Below are 19,741 nucleotides of genomic sequence, written 5' to 3' on the forward strand. Positions count from 1 at the left end.
TGGCAGTGTTCAAGGCCAGGTTGGACACAGGGGCTTGGAGCAACCTGCTCTAGTGGAAGGTGTCCCTGCCCGGGGCAGGGGTTGGAGCTGGAGGAGCTTTAAGGTCCCTTCCAACCCAAACCGTATACATGAAGGTGGAGAAGGTGGTTGCTTCTCTGTTGCTGTGGTCTGTTAGAATGGATAATCCCTGTATGCTGTGTGCGTGGCACTGCTGCTGTCCTGCTGCTTTTCCAAGGGACCTGGCAAGCCTGAGCCACTGGCAGTGGCTGGGGGGGCACACTAATATTCTGCTACGTGCCAATTGCTTTAACCAGAGAACCTTCATATGGCTGGAGCTGCCAGGACCTGTTCTGAAACATCAGTGAAACAATTCCCAGTATCTGGTTTATTTATAACCAGCTGCATCTGTTGCTGAAAGAAGTCCCTGGTTTTGCAGAAGACACCTTGAGCTGTACTTCAGGGAGCTAATAGCAGGTAGCTGTGGTCTGCTCAGTTGCTTCCTTCACAGGGCTGCACCTCTTCATCTGCAGCCTCTTGATCCTGGTATACAGTTGCTGCCTCCGTTGGGATGGGATTTTACCCAACCGGTGCTTGAATCAGTGCTTTTTATACGCATCACAAATGCAGCATTAGAAACAGGGGTGCTCATCCTCTGCAGTCTGTTGAAGGACAGAAGTCTCTGGCTGCTCAGGAATTGGGTGTAAAACCCTTACCATGCCCAGCACTATGTTCCTACAGAAGTATCTGGTAGCTGTGTATTGTGTTGAAGCAGTTAGCTTATGGGTAGTAGTTGCCACTTCAGATTAAAACCTCTTTAAGCATATGTGCTATAACTGGAGTATTCTTACATTGTGTAATTTCTGGTGGGGTTTTGCAAGACTTAAAAAGTAAATAAATAGCTATAATTGCTCTCTAACAGGATATACTCTGGATCAGACACAATATTTCTATTTATGTGGAAGTTTACCAAACTTGTGTTTCCCAAACAAATAAATATTGCAGTTCTGGCAGTTGATTTGCTACCAAAGTATCAAAACAGCTTTTGTCTTCCTGAGGTTCTGAGCATTCCTGTATTCTGCTATTTAATTATTAAACACCTTATGGGTCATAAACAGTTCAAGCAGATTATGTGCCATGAAATTGAAGTCAAATGCCTTAAAACTTCACATGGCTCAATACTGTCTTTGGAGGCATTTTGCATGTTCAGCTGATGAAGCCCGATCAAGAAGGTGAGGTTTCTGTGCATGCCCAGCTTTGCAGTAGGCTATTACACAGATTGCAGGATCAGAAGGAAGCTGGTGTAGGAGATGAGGAACTCTGACAGCAGCAGGGGAAACTGAACAGGAAAACAGCCTGCTGGAGTACCTCCAAGGCCTCTATAGCCATCGACGTGTAGTAACAGTGAGCAGCCAAGTGGGAGAGATCATGGGTGAGCTAAACTTATCTTGCTCTGCTTTATCGATCTGGCAAAGGCAGGATAAAGCAGTGTTACAGCAAATGAGTCAACTCCAAACAAATCTGTGTCAACATTAAACAAATCAAAGTTTATGTGCAAGCTGGGATTGGGAAAAGGTGTGGAATTGTATGTGTGAATGTTTGAGTTTGTTTGTAACAACTGTTAATGTTTTGTCTGGGAGCATGTGTAAGTATTCAGCTGTTTTTTCTGTTGAGATTAGACCTTTACTGGGAATGCTATTAACTTCTCATGATGGTTTAATGCAATAAATCTTTTATCCTCCTTTAGTATTAAAGAAATCAGCAAAATGAGGTAACGGGAGATTTCTGATGACAGTTGTGTGCATGTAAGCTGCCATTTCCACTGACTGCTGGTTGATGAAGCTGGTTGCCCTACTTTTTCTCCTGTCTTTGTGTTCCCTTACACTCGGGTGCATTGATAGCACTACCTGGTTAGAACACAGAGTGAAAAAATTGCTTCAGTACATCTTTGCATTCAAATGAAGTAACTCAGGATCCCAGTTTGCTTTGTGTTAAACCGTGTGTAGTTGGAAATACCATTTGGAGCAGTGGGATGGTGCTGTGGGCCGAGGATTCCGGGAATGTCAGGCTTTCCCAGGCACTCTGTGCTGAGCAAGCCATCTGTGTTTGATGTGCCGGGGCTGGGAGCCAGTGCTCCATCCTGAACACGGTGCTGTTTGCAGCCATGGTCATAACGGGATTATAGCTTCAAGCTGAACTGGTTTTGTTGCTAAAGTGCTTTCAGCCTTTGACCCCAAATGTGCTAATCACTCTGACAATGGTCTTTTTTTTTTCCCTCCCTAGGGCTGAGAAAACAGAGGTACTCAGTGAAGACCTGTTGCAGGTATTGTAACACAATTAATATGTATGCCTCTTCATAGAATCAGCTAGGTTGGAAAAGACCTTTAAGGTCATTCAGTCCAACCATTACCCCAGGACGGCCAAGACCACCACTAAAGTATATCACTGAGGGCCTCATCTACACATTTTAAGTTGCTTTTTGTGAGGTTTGAACCCTCTGAGTTTTGTGGAGTACCTAATGTGGGGGAAAAGTACTGCAAATGGGGAGTAAAACGAGGAGGTCCTTGCCTGACTTAGCACATGCAAAACCAATGATACACTTTGAGTGGAAGAACTCTGGTACTTCTGCTTCTGAATCTGATCCTATGGCCTGATAAAGTGGAGGAGGAAGAGTCTTGCTTTGAATTAGCTGAACTGTCTTATTAAGCTTATGAGCTAATAGTGCTAATGACTTGCCAGTCTGTCTGCTGGAGGAGGATGAGCTGGGAAGAAGTGATGATCAGGCACAGCTGGTTTCTGTCTTCATTTCTGTTTCTCTTCAAGAGGTCAACTTGGGCCTTAAGAGAAGTGGCAAAAAACCTTGCCAAGTGCTTGCTGATAGATTTTTCTCTGGAAGTCTGGAATTGCTTTAAATAAGTGTGCAAATGCTGCTTGTTTAGCTTGTGATTCTTGTTCTCAGATTTGTCACGCTGACATTTGATGTGTTTGCAGACTTGTCAGCTTTTTGCAAGCATGCCATCTAATCATACACTACTTCCATGGTGGGATTTCAGTTGCAACTGTTAGATTAACAGGGTTGAGTCATTACATAGAACAAATCTGATTGCAGGCTTGGTCTACATAGTTTTCTTCCTCTGGTTACTTTGTGAAAGACTAAAAATAAAGAGGCAGAACATGCACTGGCACAGAGGTCAGGCTGGGTGCTCCGTGGGACCTCAAGTGTCATGCTTGTTTCAAATAGATAACGAAGCATCGTGGTATGCTGAAGTTTAGGACCTGTACATGAAGCACAAAAGCCAAATACATGATGCAAATACTTTTTACTTCAGCCTTTTCCAGCTGTTCAGATTAAGCAGATGAGAGAATGCAGCAGCCTGAAAACTTGAATTCAGCACAAGCACATGAAATCATCTTGAGTAATGGTGAAATGAGCTGACCCAAAACACTTTGCCCTGCTTCCAGGGGGCTGCTTCACTTGAACCACAAGTACCTCCCCAGTTTGACAATCCTGGCTTTAATCCCTGAAGAGATGTGTGCAGTGAAACGGTGTAAAGGATGTTAAAACACCTCGATCGCCTCCGAGAACCCATCTGTGTTCTTGAGTAGCTGCAGAATAGTACCAAGAAGTGAAAGCCAAAAGCACTGCTGCGTGTTGCCAAAAGAATTTTGCAAGCAAGGCTTTCCCAGGCCCGGAGCAGCCCGGCTACACCCAAGTGGAAGAATTTACTCACTTGTTTGTTTGCTCTTGGGGGCTTGTGGAGGGGAGGAAGGCTCTTATCTAACCAAAGGGCTGAGAAGCGTGGTACTGTTCGCTTTACAAACATGTTTCACTGTGTTCTTCTTTATATTTAGCTCCAGCTTTGACACAGGATTGTCATGTCTCTTTCTCTGTTTTCTGGAGTGCAATGCTCCATTTCAAGTATCTCTGTTAAATGTGTTCCTGTCTGAAGACAAGGAATATAATTCAGTACTCAAAAGGCTTCTACAATAGACCCACTTTTTGGCATGCCCCTGTGGTATATAATAAAGCAATTGTGTGATGTTTTGTACACTGAAGATGCCCTGGGGGTACAGACAGCGTGGCCTGTGGGTCACATTTTCACTTCAAAGGTAGCTTCGTGGAGATTAATGTCATTCATGGTTCTTCTAACATCTTTGAACTGAAAAACAGATCAGAAAGGAGAGTACATTGTGAAGTTTTGGGGTCATGTTCCTCCTATCAATCTTCTGCCCTTTGAGCTTGGCATTCAGGCTGCCTGGAAGAGGCTGTTGGGAATATGTGTGCTCCAGAGGCTTTCAAAGGAGTGTAAGCCACCGTGCATGGCTGTGTTAGCCTGCTGGGGCCTGTAAGATGGTGCAGTTACAGGATGTCCCTGTTTCAGGTGTGAAAAACCCCAACTGTGCTCAGTATTTTAAGAAGTCTTCACTATGGGACCTTGCAAGAATAAATAGAATAAACACAGACCACAAACAGCACATTCTTCTTCATGTATCTTCACATGGACTGAATTCTGAGCTTGTTGACACATGCTCTGTAAAGAAAAGGCAATGCCTTTTGCTTTCAGAAGAGCTTCTCTGCACCTTACTCTGCTCTAATAGATTTTTACTAAGCTTTTTGAGCACCTCAGCTTGGATTCATCTTTTAGCTGTCAGGAGCTTTTAGTCCCTTTAGTGCCTCATGTAACCAGTGAAGCTTCAGTCTTCCTATGCTGCACCTTCAGCTCACCAGCCTTTCTATGCTGCACCTTCAGCTTACCAGCCCTCCTGTGCTGGTTCTTTTTCACCTTCCCTCTGGCCTTGCAAAGGCTGTGGCTGGGTGGCACAGCCCCAAGGTCCAGCTTTGGGTGCTTCTTCAGGCTGCAGCTTTGCAGAGCTACTGCTCCCCTCCTCTGAAAGGAAGCAGAGAGCCCAGGCCAGCATGTGCTTGTGCATCAGCACAGGGCTCCCACATCCAGCAGCAGTGATGCTGTGCTGATCCACAGCAAGGCTTGTGTGTTCTGTGCCTCCCTCCACTGGCATCTTCTCCCTTGAGCTTCTCCCAGCCCACACCCTGCACGCTCCTCTTCTCTTGGATCTCTCTCTCTTTCAGCAGCTCCAGTTTTTATTCTTTGCTCTTGTTGGGACCTAATTTCATCCTTCCAGTGGTAACCACTTTAGAGATATACATATCCCAGCATAGCAGCACCAGATAAACCTGTTGGGAGGAAAAAATGTCATTCTCACCTGGATATGTCACATTCTAAATGAGAATTTATAGCATTTCGTGTTCATTAGAACATGGCAGTCTGCCTCCTGGAGAAACAAACAATGTATCTCCTGCTTTAGATCCCTGGGGCATCATAACTTAGCACTAAAATTGCTACTCTGACACCTAATCTGTATTTATGATTGATAGGAAAGCTGGGGAGAATTGCTGCCCTGCTGAAAGTGTAAGAGCAGTGATTTTAGAGCTCTATCAAAACCTAGAAGCGGTTCCAGCTATTTCTACACATGAAATCTCCTTTTTCCCCTTGCTTTTTAACTAGAAGCAATTCCAAAGGGCCTCCTGTTATTCTTGGTGAGTCATCAAAATGCAGATAAACCACATTCTTTTGGAGCTGTGCATGGGGAGCTCGCTGCCATAAGCAGTTCTGTCCCAGTGCTCATCACTTGCTTTGCTTTTGGTGTTCTTTGAAATAAAAGAGACAAAATTCCATACTTAAAATCCCTTAAAAGAACAGTTTATAAATGTCACATCGTCTGTGTCATGTTCACAGTCTATGTATTGAGCCATGTTTCAAATACACTGTGATCAACAGAACTCTTGTTTGTGCACTGCTGTGTGGTTTCTTCATTCCACATCCCTTTTGAATCCTATTCTTCTTTCCTTGAAAATACTGTTTTGTAGCATGTAGGAGCTTTGTCCTTGTATTTAATGGCCAGAGAAGGAAACGCCATAGGAAGCAGCACGTAGGTTTGGTGCAGTGTAGAGCAGTAGTCAAATATGTTTTTAGCCTTCTACTTTACATGATGAAGAAATGAGAGTTTTCCCACAGTTTTCCTCCCTAAATTAGTGTCTTGGATATCTGCATGTGCTGTTATCTCCAATGGCAGGTACCAACCTCATTCTCTTCTGCTGAGACAAAAAGCAGGGGCAATATTTCTTTCCCTCTTCCACTCTTCAGAGTCCTGTGAGTGTTGGGAGCTCTGACTTATCTACTGTGCCATGAGGGGAAAAGAAAGCAATTTAAATCTCTTTCCAAGCATTTCTGCTGTCGGGCACTTCTGCTGAGCAGCTGAACTCATAAGCTGTAGAACTTGAGAAACATGCAAGAACTAAGTGTGGGACAGGAGGAAGTTTTCTGCTGAGGCCAGGGAAATAACTTCTGTTTTCTGTTTTGTTTTCTCTTCCTCCTCTCTACCCCCTGCACCAACTAGATCGAGAGACGCCTTGACACTGTGAGGTCTGTTTGCCACATTGCACAGAAGCGGTTAATTGCCTGTTTTCAGGGCCAGCATGGTACAGATCCTGATAAAAGACATGTAAGTACAATTGCCCTTTGGCTTCTCTTCTAAAACTGGTCTGAATATGATCTGGCCTGAACACTGACCAGCTGCTGTGCCTCCGATTGTCCAAGGGGAGAAAACGCTGTAAAATCATCTCACATGTTGTTAGATAGTAAAACACTACCTGTAATTCCCTGTCCAGATTAATAGCACAGCCTTGGAGTGCCTTAGCAGTGTCAGGACACTCACTCAAAGCTGTACTTACAACGTTCACAAGACCTCACTAAGAAGAGCAGATACTCTGCAACTCTGACCAAGCTCCTCATAGTCTGAATTCCCTTTGTGCGCTGGCATCTCCAGTTAACTGTAAATGTTTTCCTGTACACGTTTGATTTGTGCCCCTCTTTAGCAAAGCTGTAGGTAGGTTTTTGTAAAGTCTTATAACCAGAAATAATTAGCATTCAACTCTTCTTTTATTGAACAGTAGAGACACCCTGGACACACAAGATGAACCTCTGCAAGGAGGCAGATGCCAAGCTAGATGCTTAGGTCTTAAGTTAAAGCTGTTTAGTTGTCTGTGACAGTAGCTGAGGTACATTTTGGGCCAGTCACTCTGACTAATACTGAGAAGAAAATGCTTTTCAAAGTACCTGAGAACAGGAGTCTTGTGGCTTGAAACTTCTTGTGACTTGGTGTTTTCTTAAAGTCAAAGATTGAGTTGTGCATGTGTGTAATAGAAACCATACGGAAGAAGAGAAGAATCTTAGAGGGGATGTACTGGGAGAACTGGAAAGGGTGAGCAGCACTAAGCTGAGCATTGTTCCTTCTGTTCCACAGAAGAAACTTCCTCTGACAGCTCTTGCTCAAAACATGCAAGAAGGCTCTGTCCAGCTAAGTGATGAAACTCTGCTGGGGTAAGTGCTTGGCTTTATAAGTTGCAGCCTGTGATTTATTGCCTGCAGGGCTCTAATTAAAGACTTTGGGTGCACAAAGGCTGTTTTCAATCTAATGAAACTAATATTTCTTGATTCCTTCTTTAAACCAAGGGGAGAAAAAGTGAGCAAGTGTTTCTTTGGGAGTGATTCTGGGGGCAAGGCTTGCTCTGATTTGCATTCCAGAGGTTTCCAGTTCTCTGCTCTCTGAAAAGCTTTTGAGAATGGCTCATGTCCTTGTGGGTTAGTAGAGTTGTTGTAGCCATTTAAAGTTTTCAATTCAGAGTAAACACTGCGTTCTGCAGGTTTGCATTAATGGCTTTAATGCCAGTCTGTATTAATAGCTTCTAGGTCAAAATAAAGCCAGTTTCCTTCTCCTGGCAAAGTGCATGTTTGCAACTTCCAGGAAAGTGGCTGAAACAAATGAATGTCAATATACTGAATTCCTAGAGCAAATGTGTTTCCTCATTGCTGATGGGAATTCTTATGGAAACAGTGGAAAATGACCTGAAAAACCTCGGTGTGCATTTTTGTGAGCTCTTGCAGGAGATGTAAACATGGATAAAAACCTTACAGGATGGGGCTTTTCCTTAGAACAAGCTTAAAACAAAGGTCAATCATGGCTTTGGAACCTGAGGCTGCTCCATATGTGACTGCTTGGCATGGTGGTGTTAAGACTTTTTCACATTAAAGGGGCTTAGGAGAAAATGAAATGCTGCATTGAGAGATTTTCCTGCATCTGGTGAGGCAGAAGGATGGGCTTTGAAAAAATACAAACTTCTCTGCCCTTAGGGCTGGTGTAGTCACCTGGCTGAGTGAAAGCCTCCACAAATGTTGTAATGGCTAAGGAATTTCAGAAGACAGAGGTTTAATAACACTCCTGGCCTATCCCAGATTTGCCCATGACAGCATAGAGCATCTTGGGTTTGTGCCATTAAGTAGTGCCTTGCTTGTGCAACACACAGCTTTCCAAGAGGGTAGCAGACAACAAAGGGCCACCACTGTTTTGTTTGACTCATTCCTCTTTAGTCAGTCGTAACTCACATTAAATTTTCCTCTAATTCGTAAAGGAAAATGCTAGATACATGTGGTGATGCAGAGAACAAACTGGCAATGGAGCTCTCTCAGCATGAAGTACAGATCGAGAAAGAAGTCTTAGACCCACTGTATCTGCTGACAGAGGTAAGTCACCTCAGCCTGTCTGAAGGAATACATCTGGATTTATGTACAGACTCAGCAAAAAGGGTTTATCTCACTGCTAATTGTTTTAAGGAGTCATGCGTTAGTGGTGGAATGGGGGTAAGAAATCTACAAACTGTAGTTTATTAGAATACACAAAAGTGAGTGTAAACCTTGACTTCTTCTAGACAGAGATCCCGAACATTCAGAAACAGAGGAAACAGCTCGCAAAGCTGGTATTGGACTGGGATTCTGCAAGAGGCAGGTAAGAAATCATTTGAATTACTAGATCCTTTTCCATTCATGTGAACGTCTTGTTGGCACCTCATGGCACCTGGCCTGATGCTGGATTTGCTTCTGAAGTGCTCCTGTGTGCATGTCGATACTTTGCTGAAGAAAGGTGAATTTACATTTAAGTGACTCAAAAAAGGACTCATAACTACTAGATCCAAAGAGAACTGAGATTTTAGAGCTCTTACATGCCTATATATAATTGGAAAAATGCTCAAAACTCAGCTTCTTTCCGGTTCAGTTTAGTTGTCAACTTAAATAATGTGAGTCTAATTTTGAAACCATGCCAAGTGCTGTTACAGCATTATATTGAACCATCTCACTGCAGGGTCCTACCTTGCCCAACTTACCCTTAAGTCTCTTTAAATGTTCTTAAACTGTGGGGGTAATTTAAGTAGCAATTCCTGGGATTGGTAGTTCCAATGTGTTAACAGCCATGTTAGACTGTGGCCAGTGCAGGATTTCCTGTGGATTTTCATAGTCGTGTAGCTGTTTTGAATTATGCCAGCATGTTGTACATGGCGAGTTGTGAACACCTGAGTTCTGCTGGAAAAACTCTGAAACTAGTGGGTTTGTTTCCTGTCAAAAGAAGCCAGTTTCAAGGGAGCCATAAATGCAGTTTCTTGTTTAATATCTGTCTTCACCAGCTGACCAAAGCTTTTCTTCCGCAGGTATAACCAAGCCCACAAGACTTCAGGAACAAATTTTCAAGTGCATCCTTCGAAAATAGAATCACTAAAGGAAGAGATGGATGAAGCTGGAAATAAAGTAGAACAATGCAAGGTATGACAGGATATCTCTGTCCTTCACACGCCTCTCATTAGCAGCAGTGGCAATCAGAACAGGGCTGCTCCTGGAAGCCTTGCACATGGAGCTGGCTCATTACTGCAGTCACAAACTATGTGGCTGTTAATAAACTGTGTGTCTTAAAGGTATATTATATCATAGAATGATTTGGGTTGAGGGGACCTTAAAGCCCATCCAGCTCCAACCCCTGCCACGGGCAGGGACACCTTCCACTAGAGCAGGTTGCTCCAAGCCCCTGTGTCCAACCTGCCCTTGAACACTGCCAGGGATGGGGCAGCCACAGCTTCTCTGGGCACCCTGTGCCAGCACCTCAGCACCCTCACAGGGAAGAATTTTAATGAAGTATATTAATGCTGGGTGATGTGTCTGAATTGCTTTAATGTAATGAGGAACTTTCTTGATTTAAGATGGGCATCTTACATTGTTTTCTGTTTCAGTCTGAGACAGGAGAAGGAAGAGCTGTGTCTCAGCCTTGACTGAAACACTCGGGGGTGTCTGTGTGCTCAGGTCACTGAGTAGCTGTGCAGCATGAGCTACCTGGCTGAAATCAAGCTGCTGCCATAAAAGGAACATTCTGTCTATGACAGCTCTGAGCAGTTGCCATTCAGTTTTACTTCTTGCTTGTCAAATACAGCTGAGCTGAACCCCAAAAACCTCTTAGTAGTACTTGTCTGCAGGGATTGGCTGTAAATAGCATACTGCCATACAGTCCAGTTGTTACTTCAGTGGGCAACTGCTTTGCTGTATGAAACAGGCATTTTGAATTGATGTTGCTTGGAAGAATGCATGTAGCAGAGTAGGAGGATTACTGGCTTCCTGTGCTGCTGAATTGATAGCTCAAACTTACCACAGACAAAAAAACCATACATACTCCTGTCTTGCTGTAGAAGTTGAAATGCCCCTGCAAATTTGATGTCCTATTTTGCATTCTTCTCTTTTCCAAAGGATCAACTAGCAGCAGACATGTATAACTTTGTGTCCAAAGAAGGGGAATATGCCAGATGTTTTGTTATGGTGAGTAGTTTTTCCATCTGACTTTGCAGCACATATGTGCATAGACATTCAATCCTCAAAGATTATATTTTGTGTGCTAAACCTTCTAGTCTTGTATTATGTGCTCATCAGAAGCTAATGCTCTTTTTGTTTTTAAAATGTGGCTTCTGTTCTCAGTTATTAGAAGCACAAGCAGATTACCATAGAAAAGCATTAGCAGTCATAGAAAAGGTCCTACCTGAAATTCAAGCCCATCAAGGTAAAGTAACCTGTGCTCTGGCTGATGCTTCTCTTGCCTGTGCCACCTATGCACAATATTCTCCTCCTTTATCTTGATTCTCTTGCATGCAGACTTATTTAATAAGGCCATTTTGATCTACTTACCAATTTTACATTCCCATGCATAATTCCATCTTTGTGTACTCTGGAGTTCTCCAGCCATATTTTAACACACTAATAAAATCCTGAGGATCTGTCTGATACCCAAGAGGGTGAAGGAAGGATTTCCCTATTTGCTTGCACTTCTTCCTTGACACCATGTGATCTTTTGCTGATTCATACCTGGCTTTTCAGGCCAGTGAAAGTTTCATTGTGATTTAGGACCTTCTTTGGGTCCTTCTTCTTGAATTACTTGGTGATTATCAGAAAAACTCCCTTTGTTCTGAGGTGGACTTTTTCCCTTCTCATACGCACTCCTGGTTCTCAGTGCACACACTGCACTACAAGCAGCTACTGGAGTGTCTGGATTATTGGGTTGAGTATCAGCAGTTAAGAAAAGCTTCAGTTCTTCCCCATGCTACTAAACATTGTCCGTGGGAGTTCAGGTGTATCATAGTGGTTTGGTGTTGAAGTTGCTCTCCTAAGCACTGGCTCTACTGTCTCTTAATGAGCATCTTGCTGAAAGATGCTGTAGAATATCTGTGCTTTGCCAGTGATGGGAGACGAGGTAACGCAAACACATGATGCTCACACAGCATCAGGGCTGTGTTACGGCCCTCTGCAAGGTTCTGTGGTCACAGATGTGACTGCTTTAAATGTTGTTGTCTCTTAGCTGCTTTGTGCAAACTTCCCATTTGAACAGATTAGTCTTCTTAGGTGGAATAGGTGTCACAGTGGCCGAGTGGTCCAGGGTCTCAGGGTAGGGCACTGCTTCAGTTGTGTTTCTAGCTGTAAATTACTGAGACTCTCAGCAGTTACTAAGATTTCTCATCCTAATGTTTGCTGTAACTTGCAAAACTGGGGAAAATGACATGCTCCTGGTGGTGTGTTAATGAAGGAGAGGAACTAAAGCCTTAGGAGGGGTGTAGTTGATGTGGGTAAATTGAATGCTCTGCAGGAACGCAGTGTGTCTCAGAGGACTCTGTCAAAGTCTTCCTTTCTTAACCTTTTTTCCACATAAAAGAAATAACACATCTGTACTAACACTGACCTTTTACATCTGCATTTTTTCAATTAAGACAGCAGAAATGGGAGAAAATCTATTGTGGGAAACAAGAAATTCACATTCAATTAGGAGAAACTTGAACCAGTTTTGACTTTCAGAGTTCAGCAACGATTCAGAAATGGAAAATTTGTGCAAGCATTACAGCAATGGGCTGTTAACATGGTAATGCTCACATAAGAGATGGCGCTGTTAACGTCCATTTTGAGTTGTCCATTCCTTAAATTGGCAATAAACTTAGTGTGAACAGCTCGGTTTTTATCCACCTTAAATAAAACTGAAACTGAGATCAGCGCAGGGCATGCAACCTGGATAAATTTCTTCTCTAAAGATTCTCTTTAAGTTAATGTAACTTGCAGCCACGTGATGGCACTTAATGTTGAGGGGGACATGCTCTTCCAGTCATCCAAAGGATTTGTGTGTGACTCCATCCTGAAAGATGCAGAAGTATTTCTTCTTAACCCCCAGCAGGCTCATTCTCTCTTTACTCATGATAGAAGAGACTTTACCAATCAAGGGCTGTAAAACTCCTGCTGTATTCTGATAATTTCTTTGCTGTACTGGAGACTTTCTTCTTTTCTTGTCTGGGACATGATTCAAGTCTTTGTTAGATACTTTGCTCAGTGTTTTGATACTCTCCAACTAGACAAATGGACTGAAAAACCAGCTTTTGGAACTCCATTAGAAGAGCATCTGAAGCGCAGTGGTCGTGAAATTGCAGTCCCCATTGAAGCCTGTGTAATGATGCTTTTGGAAACGGGAATGAGAGAGGAGGTAGGTGATACCATACTATGTGTGAAGGATGGGGAGAAAAGAGTGCAGACTCGTGGGCTGGTGTCTGTACTGGTTAACAAGTTGCTTAAGTCGTTTTGTTCATCAGTGTAGATAATAGACCTTTTGGAACAGAATAACCTTCAGCACTATTTGAAGTATCTTTGAGATGAATGCACCTAGAATAAAAATGAGGAATGGGCCAAGGGTGAGAGGGAACTAAAGCATTACCATATGGCAGTGACACATGAAGAGCCAGCTTGGTCATAACCGTGTAAGGTGAAGACACCAAACTTGGAACTGTTCTGGAAGAGGCTGTCATAAAACTCCTCCTGCTTCATGCTTGTACTAACCTGTTGTTACCCATCAAATAAATATATTTTTTATTATGCAGGGCTTATTCAGAATTGCTGCTGGAGCCTCCAAGTTAAAAAAGCTGAAAGCTGCCTTGGACTGTTCAACTTCCCAGCTTGACGAGTTCTATTCTGATCCCCATGCTGTTGCAGGTATTGTGAATGTTCTGAATCAAAACCAGGTATAAACTGATACAACACAAGTTTATGCTGTTGATTTAACTGCTGCCTTGCTGCAGTGTAAGGTATTGATCTCTGCAGATAAGCTAGGAATGGAAATAACTGCAAGTTCATTTCGTTGCACAACTAACATAGGTAAGTCTAGGGTATGCATGCTCATGTGCTTGGTACATTCCTGTCTGCATGACAGAGGTGTTTAAAATTCAGGTGAAATCCTAGTATATTTCCTCTCACAAGAGTGTTAATGTGATCAAGGGAGATTAGAGCCATAGGAAGACCTTTAGTGGGGTCTGAAGAGCTGATTCCTAGTTTTGCAGTACATGTTTCTGTCGAATTACAGTAATTCCTGGAAGACCTTTTGTGTCAAGCATTGAGCAGATGTACTGGGGAAGTGTCAGGTCACCCCACTGTTTCACTGGAACTTGGGTCCTATTGAACAGATGAAATTGCAAATCTGAGGACAGAATTTGGAATGAAGACTGAAAGTACTGGCTAAGAAGCTTACCTTTTTGTGCTCTGCATTGCAGGTGCCTTGAAATCCTATCTGCGAGAGTTGCCAGAACCTTTAATGACGTACAGTCTGTATGAAGAATGGACACAAGCTGCAAAGTAAGCATGCCAAAACCAGGTGTATAGGAAAACATTCTACGTAGTCTTATCAAATTTGGTTCTTCATATATGAATTCAAAGAAAAGACCAAGCTCACACAGTTTACTTTCTTATTTCTGCTGTAACAGGTAAATATTTTGTGTAACAAATGATTTTCAATGTGGTTTAGCTTAATGCTAATTGCAGAAAAACGTGGTGAGATACCTGTGGTTAAACATGAGGGCTGCTTCAGACTGTTGGCTGCACAGAATTGATGCTTAAGCAGTTCTCTTTCGTTGTAGTAAGAGGTAATTCAGGAGTTTGACTAGCAAGTTGCCGAATTACTGAATACAAACCAGTGTGTTTCCTTGGCATAAATGGAAGGTTGTGCAGTCACCCTTGTTCACTTCAGAAACAGCAATTTTCTGATCTGAAAGTAAGATGTGATCAGAGTTTGTTTTTCCTTTCAGTATTCAGGACCAGGATAAGAAGCTGCAGGAGTTATGGAGAATTTGTAACAGATTACCGAAGCATTACCATGCGAACTTCAGGTGTGTATGAACATCCACTGACTTGCAGCACAGCCACTTTGATGCTGGAGTGCGCCAGTTCACAGCTGCTTAACCAAAACCCTAATCCAGGGGGGTCTTTCTTTGCCAAATTCAGTTAGGTTTATAAAAGGACACCCTGTTTGATCAAGCAGTTGGTGTGCATTGGTGGCAGTAGGCTTTTTCAGTCAGGTTTCGTCACTGTTGACTGTAATGAAGTAGTGATGCATAGAACTCTCCTACTAAAGGGTCATGCTGTTGGCAATAGTCCCTGTCTTTACACCAGCTGTCCTTTTTCATTGTATTTTCCAGTCTCAGAAATCACCTGGATGTGTCTTTCATATGTTATTTTTCTTTTTGGTTATTGTCTTTTGGGAATGAATCTGAACAAAACCAACTCTGCTGAGTCCTATGAGAGTGGGAGTGCTATTACAGGATATGAAAATAGCTGTTGAGTAGGGATTTTTGTGAAAATAAAATCATTCTGTAATTCCATTTTGCCAAGGAGGGAGATGCTTTTCTCTCTACCCAGTTCAACTTTCATGATTCAAGAGCAGAACCTTAGTAGCCAGCTACCAAGCAAGAAGGCTGTTTGTCTTATTTCTTTTTCACTGGGAGCTGTCTGTAAGAGTTCCTTAATTTTTTGTTAGCTGCTTTCAACAAGAAATGCTCTTAATTCCTGCAGGATAATTATTTCTTTCCCTCTTGTAGGTATTTAATCAAATTCTTAGCAAAGCTTGCACAGAACAGTGATGTTAACAAAATGACACCCAGTAACGTCGCCATAGTCTTGGGCCCCAACTTGTTATGGGCAAAGAATGAAGGGTAAGTTGTTTGAGGGAAGCTACAAAACAGAACTTCCCTGAAGCTGTAGAATTTGTTTTAAATCATATCAACTATTCACAGCAACAGACTATTTGCCTAGAAACTACTTCAGACGTTCTTTCAACCTGTGCCTCCAGATCCTTTTAGGCACAAATCTTTATAGAAGTGTTTTCAAAAGCTATGAATGTACTGATTAGTCTAGATTTCATCTTGTGTGAAGCTGCTCTTTGTGTGTGTGGTACTTAGGAGTCTTAATACATCATGTTTAGCATAATTTGTCATTTGGGTAATATGAATTAATTACTATTATTATTTCCTTGCTTTGCTAGAACTCTGTATGAAGTGTTGTACAAATTTCTCCTGCAGATCCCTTGCTGAAATGGCAGCAGCAACTTCAGTCCATGTGGTAGCAGTTATTGAGCCAATTATTCAGCATGCAGACTGGTTCTTCCCTGGAGGTAAATTCTTGCCATAGTTAAAAGGATTCTGTGTTTGTGATAACCTGACACAGGTAACCCTCCAACAGCTTTTGCAGTGGGGGCACTGTTTTGTATATGTGTGTCTTAGGGTGCTTTCTGTCTCTCTCTCAGATCAAGATTTCAATGTATCTGGGGCATTTGTTGCAATTCAAATCACTTGTCACACACTGGGAATGAATATGAATCTGGGACACTGGAACGGAAGAGGCCTGTTAGCATGACTGTAATGGAAGGGGATTTATTGAAGAAGGAAAGGTAGGTTTCATTCTTGGGTTAGGTTTTGATTATTGGCCCACTCCTGAGAACTGGACTGCTGAGGAGGCTGTAATTGGAAACACCTTTATTGGTCTCAGGTGGAGAATTTAGTGCAAATATTATAGGTAACAATAGTGATTTATTTCCTCCCGTGTTGTTGCAACCTAAGGAAGGTTCAAAGGTAACGTAATGGTATTTGCTTCCAGTTAAACTCTATGCATGATGAAAGCCAAGCAGATAATTCTGCTTCCAGTTACCGTTTTCCTATTCCAGATTTGGGGGGTCTAAAATCCACTGAAACAGAAGTGTATATAGTAGCATCTCTCAGTATCTAACTTCTGATATTCCATGGCTTCTTTTTCAAAGCCCATAAGCTGAGGTGGTGCTACCTGATGCCTTCATGGTAAGACTTCTCAGTTGATGATGGTACAGTATACCACAGCAAACAGTAGAATGCTACAAATAAACCCAAAACGTGCTGTTTTCCCATATAACATGTAGTGTAACGTTCATTTATTATCACTCATACCATGAATATTCAAGTGATGTGCTGTTTTGTTTTTAGCTGTTGATGCAAATGTTGTTACTGAATGTTAACTATGGCTAGCCACATGCAAATTTACAGCACTGACAGAGGAAGAAGAAAACCAATACAAGATTCACTGTTCTTAACACAAGAATAAAATTAAACTCTAGAATGAATGTGCTGTATGCATTCTAAAATCCATTAGACTTTTAGTCCATTTACCCATAGTTCTCCATTAAACACGTAGCATATATCCAGTGCCTTTTTTTGGTCTGTGTTGAAATCTGTACTGCAACTAGTGTGTAACAAACAGAATTCATGTGGCAAGATATATTCAGTGAGGAGGTACTCTGGTACGTAAGGAAATGGATGTATTTACGTGTAAAATTACTGATTTTGGCTGCTTTGACCTCATTGTCATCAGTGTCTGTCTTCAAATGTAGTTGAGTAGTTTGTTCCACTTATGTTTAGCTTACCCTTCTGTGTGGAGAAGCCAAATAGTGTTGCATGTCTTAACATTAATGGTGTTCTATGCAGAAAGTTACAGCTTTCCTTGTTGCTGCTTTGCATGCCAAGCAACGGGGGTTGCGTTTGTCTTTGTGGGTTGTAACATCCAGTTGTCCTGTTGCTTTAGTTACCTGGTGTGGCTGGCGTGGTGTGTTTACTCTCTCTTCTTTCTGTAGCTTTGGTGTGAAGGTTATGGACTTCCAAGCGAACCCTCGGAGATGTGGCACTATAAATAGAAAGCACACATCCCCAGCTTTCCAGCCACCACTTCCACCCACCGAGGCTGGCGTGCTGGCTCAGCCGGGAGCGGAGCAGCACTCCCAAGCTTCTGTGGCTGAAACAAGCCCAGTGGGTGCTGGTTTTGCTCTCTCTGCTGGCACAGCAGAACAGTTACAAAGTCAAGGAAATGAGGATGGAAGGTAAGAGGCATGGCTTCTGCTGGCAGGGGCTTAGCAGGCTGCTGCAGCAGCAAACTGATGTGTCAACTGTATGTCCCTCACGAGGCACCTCCTCTAACTGGCAGAAGTGTAAAGACTTTTCAGGTGTGGGTAGAAGCCCTATGCAGGAGCTCTCTGCCACGCATATTGTTCCTCTAAAATAACATATATTGTTCTTTATGTTCCAGAATTGATTTTCTAATAAAAGAGAATTCTTGGGGGGAAAAAATGATGCAAAATTACTAAGACAAGACTGTACTTCTGCTACCCATGCTGGCCTTTCCAAGTTACACTCTAGAGGTGTCCACACAGTGGCTATCAGTTTGCTGCTGAAAGAACAAAACCCTACCAGTGGCAATACTAGAAACCTGTTGGTCTTACTTGTTGTTTCTCGTACATGTTATCTGGGTATGTCTCTTCTGTCTGTAGCAAGTGTTAGTGATGACCAGGCTTGCTAGAAAACAGGAAGTTGATCTGTCATATTTTACTATTAGTTTCTTTAGGAGAAGCGTGTATTACCAACAGGCTTTTTGGTACTTAATTACTATTGAAACTGTGCAATCATGTCCCCAGTATTAGTATACATGGACTCTTTGCAGTAGCCTTGACTTTCCCTTTCATGTATGGTGAAAGCAGCGCTTTGCTTTCAGTGGTACGAGAGAGGGAAGAAACCACATGTAAAGGCCTGTAGCGCTCTCCAAGCATCGACCTCTCGCACAGCATCTCATGGTAAAACACCACTGTGGAGCGAGGCAGCACTGACTTTTTTTACACACATCTTTGGTTCCCTGGTGCTGTTGTTACAGAAACAGCTCGTTCAGAAATCCCCTGCAGATTTTGTGGCAGAGGCAGCAAAAATGAAACCTCAAGCATCTAAAAGCTGCGTTTAAAATCTGCACAGGCCCTGGGTTCAAGTGCTTGCAATTTACTAATGGCATCTGGAGAAACTAGGGTTGCAGTGTGCCAGTAAAAGTGCTTGGAAGTCGGTCCTTTTGAGATGAGTAAAGTGCTGCAAAAGACAAGAGAAATGAGTGAGGACTGCAAGCGTGAGCAGGAGGAGGGGGCGCTGCCCAGTACCCCCTCAGCTGGTTTGCGCTCAAGTGCTGTGTTTCCTCACAGTGCTTCATAGCTAAGGACCAGGAAGAGCTGACTTCCCTAATCTGAATCTCAAAGGTTTTGCAGGCGTTGCTCCCTTGAGACAAGTTCTGGTGCCCCAGCAAGGTAAAAGTTTAACTCCAGGTTATAAAGGTCCAAAGGTATGGATCCAGGTATAAAGGATCTGCAGACGCACTGGGAGTGCTTTAGCATGGAGACTGTGCTCCTGGGTGTTGCATTCAGACACGTACTGTGATGTTGCAGAACTAAGTGGATTCCCGATTTGATTTTGGTAATTAATCTTTTATACAGGCTTGCCTAAAGCCGACTTGCCACCGATTTGAAGAGCTGTAGCAGTGGTAGGTCTGTGAGGAAGCACCAGTCAGTGCAGGAGTTTGTGGAAGCATTTGAGGGTCAGATCTATAACACAGTTCATAATGTCAGCCCAAACGGGTGCAGCTGATCTGGGCACTTTGCGATCATCTTCTAATTTAAGATGTTTAATTTTCAGTACCTCAAAATCGAAGGACAACACATCTGCAGCTACTCCTCCACCCGTGAGGAACGGCGGGCATGCTGCTGAAGCAGCACTAATCAGCTTCCTGTCAATCAGCCACAGAACGCGGCAGGTCCCAGTCCCCATCTCATGAGGAGAAGTGTGTTTCTTCCTGTGGTTTTCCAATAAGTTCTAATTGCTCAAGTACTGCAAAAACGCTAAAATACCTGTTTCAGTATCTCTGCCTTTATTACAGATAATGATTTAATTCACTTGCATTTCACTAAGGCCTAGCTGTAATGCATCTTTGGCTTTGGGCTCTTTCATGAATGCTGGTAGTTACGTTACTAGTGCTGTTTAACAAAATCACTCAAATCAGTAAAACCCGGGTGCCCATTTCTGTAGCTTCCTATTGGTATTGCTCTTTGATGATGCACCGTTTTATTTTGCTAAGCCACCTGAGCATTCTTTAGTGCTACTGATTTCTTGCTCTCAGCAGTTTGGTTTCACTGTACATGACCATGAAGTGTCACCTCTTCTCTTACCAGCCGTCAA

At 42.8% G+C, this 19,741-nt stretch overlaps 1 protein-coding gene across 1 annotated transcript in view; it reads left to right on the forward strand.

The window, feature by feature from the left end:
* Positions 1-2,280: 2,280 nt before the first annotated feature.
* Positions 2,281-19,741, forward strand: part of ARHGAP17 (Rho GTPase activating protein 17) — a gene marked incomplete at its 5' end in the record, with an annotated part of 22,177 nt that continues 4,716 nt past the window's right edge. Inside the window, 18 exon segments of the mRNA XM_010015299.1 lie at positions 2,281-2,320; positions 6,415-6,519; positions 7,321-7,397; positions 8,486-8,597; positions 8,783-8,859; positions 9,557-9,668; positions 10,638-10,706; positions 10,863-10,944; positions 12,773-12,900; positions 13,292-13,403; positions 13,958-14,039; positions 14,489-14,569; positions 15,278-15,391; positions 15,758-15,849; positions 15,982-16,011; positions 16,014-16,125; positions 19,202-19,269; positions 19,272-19,350. Coding sequence (XP_010013601.1) covers positions 2,281-2,320; positions 6,415-6,519; positions 7,321-7,397; positions 8,486-8,597; positions 8,783-8,859; positions 9,557-9,668; positions 10,638-10,706; positions 10,863-10,944; positions 12,773-12,900; positions 13,292-13,403; positions 13,958-14,039; positions 14,489-14,569; positions 15,278-15,391; positions 15,758-15,849; positions 15,982-16,011; positions 16,014-16,125; positions 19,202-19,269; positions 19,272-19,350 — 1,572 coding nt within the window.

This window comes from Nestor notabilis, unplaced genomic scaffold (assembly GCF_000696875.1).
Source record: "Nestor notabilis isolate BGI_N333 unplaced genomic scaffold, ASM69687v1 scaffold25685, whole genome shotgun sequence".
Lineage (NCBI taxonomy): Eukaryota > Metazoa > Chordata > Aves > Psittaciformes > Psittacidae > Nestor > Nestor notabilis.